The sequence below is a fragment of the Lottia gigantea genome (assembly GCF_000327385.1).
Source record: "Lottia gigantea unplaced genomic scaffold LOTGIsca_15, whole genome shotgun sequence".
NCBI lineage: Eukaryota > Metazoa > Mollusca > Gastropoda > Lottiidae > Lottia > Lottia gigantea.
The window spans coordinates 3,486,694-3,490,745 of record NW_008707797.1 but is presented as its reverse complement, the minus strand read 5'-3'; the positions used below and the strand labels follow the sequence as shown (position 1 = coordinate 3,490,745).

Here is a 4,052-nt window from a genome sequence, read left to right as displayed (position 1 = left end):
TTAGGATTTATTTTGTTCATCGTACATTTCCTGAAGTATTTTTCTATATTTATATTGTTGGGGGCCTTTGGTTCTTTGAGCTAACATAAACACTGTATTGTAGTCCATTTTCTTGACTTTTTGACGGAATTCTTCGTCCATCGTTGGACTCTTTCTTTCCGGGTGTTCTTCCTCTGGGGTCGACTCTCTCGTTTTGATGCCGTCGTCTTTCTGTTTAGAGATTTTGGATAAATCGGGTTTCCCTCCAGGGAGGATTCCTTCCAAGACTTTGTCTCGGTGTAAAGGATTATTTTTGGAGTTGAGATTCAAAGAAACAACTTGTTTTGGAGAACTACGACGTCGTCTTGGTTTACCATCAGGCGTATCCGGGTCCGAGTCACCGGAAGTAGGACTCCCCTGTCTCGATGTATTTGGACTGGACTTCCGGGATGATCCTCTTGATCCTTTGGGGCTTCCCACTGGAGTAGAATGTTTCTTATTTTTAACACCCAATAACAATAAGGAGGTTTGCCCTGGATTGTCTTTCTTGCCTTTAGGAGCAATCTTTGGGCTCATGGCTTCTTTGGCTTTCTTTGTGGCTTCAATTGTTTTTGTGGCAGGTATTTTACATTTGTTCACACGTTTATCCATGGTGGTGTGTCAATTTGAATATGTACACCGAGACACTACGCAGAAAAATTTACATACACAAAATTACAACTTACTTAAAATGTAATGAGAATCTTGAGGTATTCTTGTTTCATAAACTGTTATCATACAAACATCACAGAGATAAAATCGACAATACGATCCAATCTGTAATATTAAATCACAATCGATGCGCTGACAACACTCGTGACGTAATGACTTCAAAACATCCGAATTTAATCACACAAAAACACAACCATAAAGACACACAAATACCCGTAGCTTCAATATTCCATATGTTTTGTATCATAAATATCCGATACCAATTTTAAATCATTTGATATAACACTATAGGACTTGATCACGTACTATTGTTCTTTTTGATATATAAATATGATCCCCCACTCTTCTATTCAAATATTAAAATACACACCAGTTTATAAATTACTCGTTAGACAGTGTATTATCGGCGAGGTGGTTGTAAATCATATTTTAAGGTGGAGATCCACATTGTAGTGATAATATATGACACTGCGAACACAGACATTCCAGATACGAATTAATCAGTTGATCAACAAGATTACCAGTAGACCACCTTCGCTCGTCGAATTTAGATGATGCAACAGCACCACAGCACCACAACACCACAGCAGTAAATTCCAATTTCGGGTCAATGGCTGTTTTGGTGATGATTGGTAAAATTCTAATTTCGGGCCAATGGTCGCGTTATGGTGATGACTGATCTTTTTCTATTGTGACAGAACCACAGACGCGAATTCCATTTTCTGTCCAGTATTAAATTGCCCTGCTATATGAGCCCATGTTTATGGCGTTATGTTGGGCATTTTTGTTCAACTAACTTCAAATATAATATTCGTTTGTAGGTAACACGGAAGTCTAACACATACTCCTCTTTTGGTAATAACACTCTGCAAATCTCACTGACACGACGACTAATTTAATGTGTTTCTCACTTTTACAGTTTACGTGGATTAACTTCGGCTAACCTGTAGAAAACACAAACAAAATATTAATATACTTATCTGCATTATCTAAACATAAAACCAAAGTATATTACAGTAATACATAAAAGCCAAGTAATTAATCTGCGCATAAGTTCAGTAAGTTGTCCAATTTCGGTAGATATTAAACACGCTGAGGAATATTTTTAACTTTTTCTAAGTGTACATAGAGTACCTATTGCTATGTAATATTCTGCTTGGTGAAACAGTTCTCAAAGACATGCTATCAAGCCTGCAATACTCTTATGATATTGCTGGTCTCGTTCATTGGAAAGTACAAAAATTTTGCTGATTGAGCACATGAGTGCTGTCCATCAAGTACAGACAGACATTCGATTTCTGTTTTGATCACGAAAGCCAGTAAAGTATCTTTCTTGATTCCAAATTTCACAATTTCGTAATCAATTTCCGATCATAGAAAGAGAACAGTCAGAAACGCAAATAACTGACCTATTGTATTCCGAATCAATCCATTACCAAGTGCATAAATACTCGTTATAATATTAATCTATAAGATCTAAGATAAAATGCTACTAATCGTATTTGAAGATCAATAATGGCTGATTGATTTATAACCTATAAACTGATTGATTTATAACCTATAAACTGATTGATTTATAACCAATATAACAAAAAGCTATAAACTAGGCTCTCATAGTTTGTAAGTTATCATATTGATACGCACTCCCTCACAATAAATAACTAGCACAGAATATAATCTCCACCACTACCTATAGACTGTAATATCAGCTGGAATATGACGTTAACTGTCATCCTAACAACTACCTAGTCGGCGGTATCATATGTAGCTGGAAGGTGACGGTAACTTGTCATCTACCAACAACTACCCAGTCTGCGATAGAAGTTTTAGCTGTAAGCTTACGTTAACTTGTCATCTACCAACAACTACTTAGTCTGCAATATCAGCTCCAGCTGGAAGCGCAGGTTAACTTGCCATCTAACAACAACTACCTAGTCTGCGATAGAAGTTTTAGCTGTAAGCTTACGTTAACTTGTCATTACCAACTACTACCTAGTCTGCGATATCAGTTCCTACTGTCAGCTTACGTTAACTTGTCATTACCAACTACTACCTAGTCTGCGATAGAAGTTTTAGCTGTAAGCTTACGTTAACTTGTCATTACCAACTACTACCTAGTCTGCGATATAAGTTTTAGCTGTCAGCTTACGTTAACTTGTCATCAACCAACAACTACCGAGTTTGCGACATCAGCTTTAGCTGGAAGTGGGCGTTAACTTGTCATCTACCATCAACTACATAATCTGTAATATAGGCTTTAGCTCAAAGCGAGCGTTAACTTGTTTACTTTTCTTCAAATAACATATTTAGTCTTACCTTACAAAGCGAAGGCATGGTATACTCCATCTAACACTGGTTCTTGTTTTACTTCTGCATCAGGAATACTGAATTTATAATATGTATTTACCACAAAATAAATACTGTCTCATCCAAGAGTTATTTACAACCAACCAGTGTACTGCTAACCGTCACGTTTACGATAAAAGATATGAGAACCGCGACCACTAACAGCGTACTGTCCAGTTATAATCAACCAATAAAACTGTTGATTATCGTAATTTTTATCAGGTAAAATATTTATTACGACTTTTCATAATTATAAGGTATGTGATCGTAGAATCATTAAAGGAATCTCTCTAAAGGAATATTATTGTTGTCAAATAACGACGTATATAGAAGGAATTTGACGATTGTAAATTTCGTCCATCAAATCGGATTTAGACGCATACTCAGAGAGGGACATTGTGTTTGTTGTCTGGTAACTTCCTAAAAAGTAATGATGGTTTACCCAATGGTGAAAAATCAATAATGCTTCAATATCGTTTTGTAGGACCCAGGGGAAAAATAAATAATGGGGGGAGGGGTGGGAGGGCCGAAAGGGAATCCGAGTGACCAGTAGTTTCTTAGTAGTAGAATGGTATGATTTGTTACGGAAAAGTATGCATTCGTTTATGTCATAGGGTCTGAGGGTCTCTTTATCATCTCGAATCAAATGTGATAGGGTAGATAAATCGGGTTCTTTCAGTTTTTGCATTTAATAATTTGAAGACTGGATTACTTTAACCCTTTGCCTGCCAGTTCTAATTATATCATTCATAATCTTAGTCTGAGCCAGTCAGCTTATTGATTGATTGAAGTGGTAGGGTTAAAGTCGAGTTTATTCTTCACTTGACGGCTAATATCAGAATATTGTGTGCAACAAACAACGAAAGATCAGTTACAGTAAATGAAATGAAATGGTGTTTTGGGTTGGGTTGGTCTTATAGATTTGACTAATGTAACATACGTTGTGCATTGACAGAATATCGACAGGCCAGTGACATTAGCCAACTCTTTTGTCATTCTAAAATGTCGATGGATCG

General features: G+C 36.5%; 1 protein-coding gene across 1 annotated transcript; it reads right to left on the bottom strand.

Annotated features, from left to right (window-relative positions):
• LOTGIDRAFT_157987 (hypothetical protein) lies at positions 1–630 on the bottom strand (the record flags this gene model as incomplete). The annotated part of the gene is made up of 1 exon (XM_009050568.1): positions 1–630. The coding sequence occupies one exon, from the start codon at positions 628–630 to the stop codon at positions 1–3; it is 630 nt and encodes a 209-aa protein (XP_009048816.1).
• Positions 631–4,052: the final 3,422 nt, after the last annotated feature.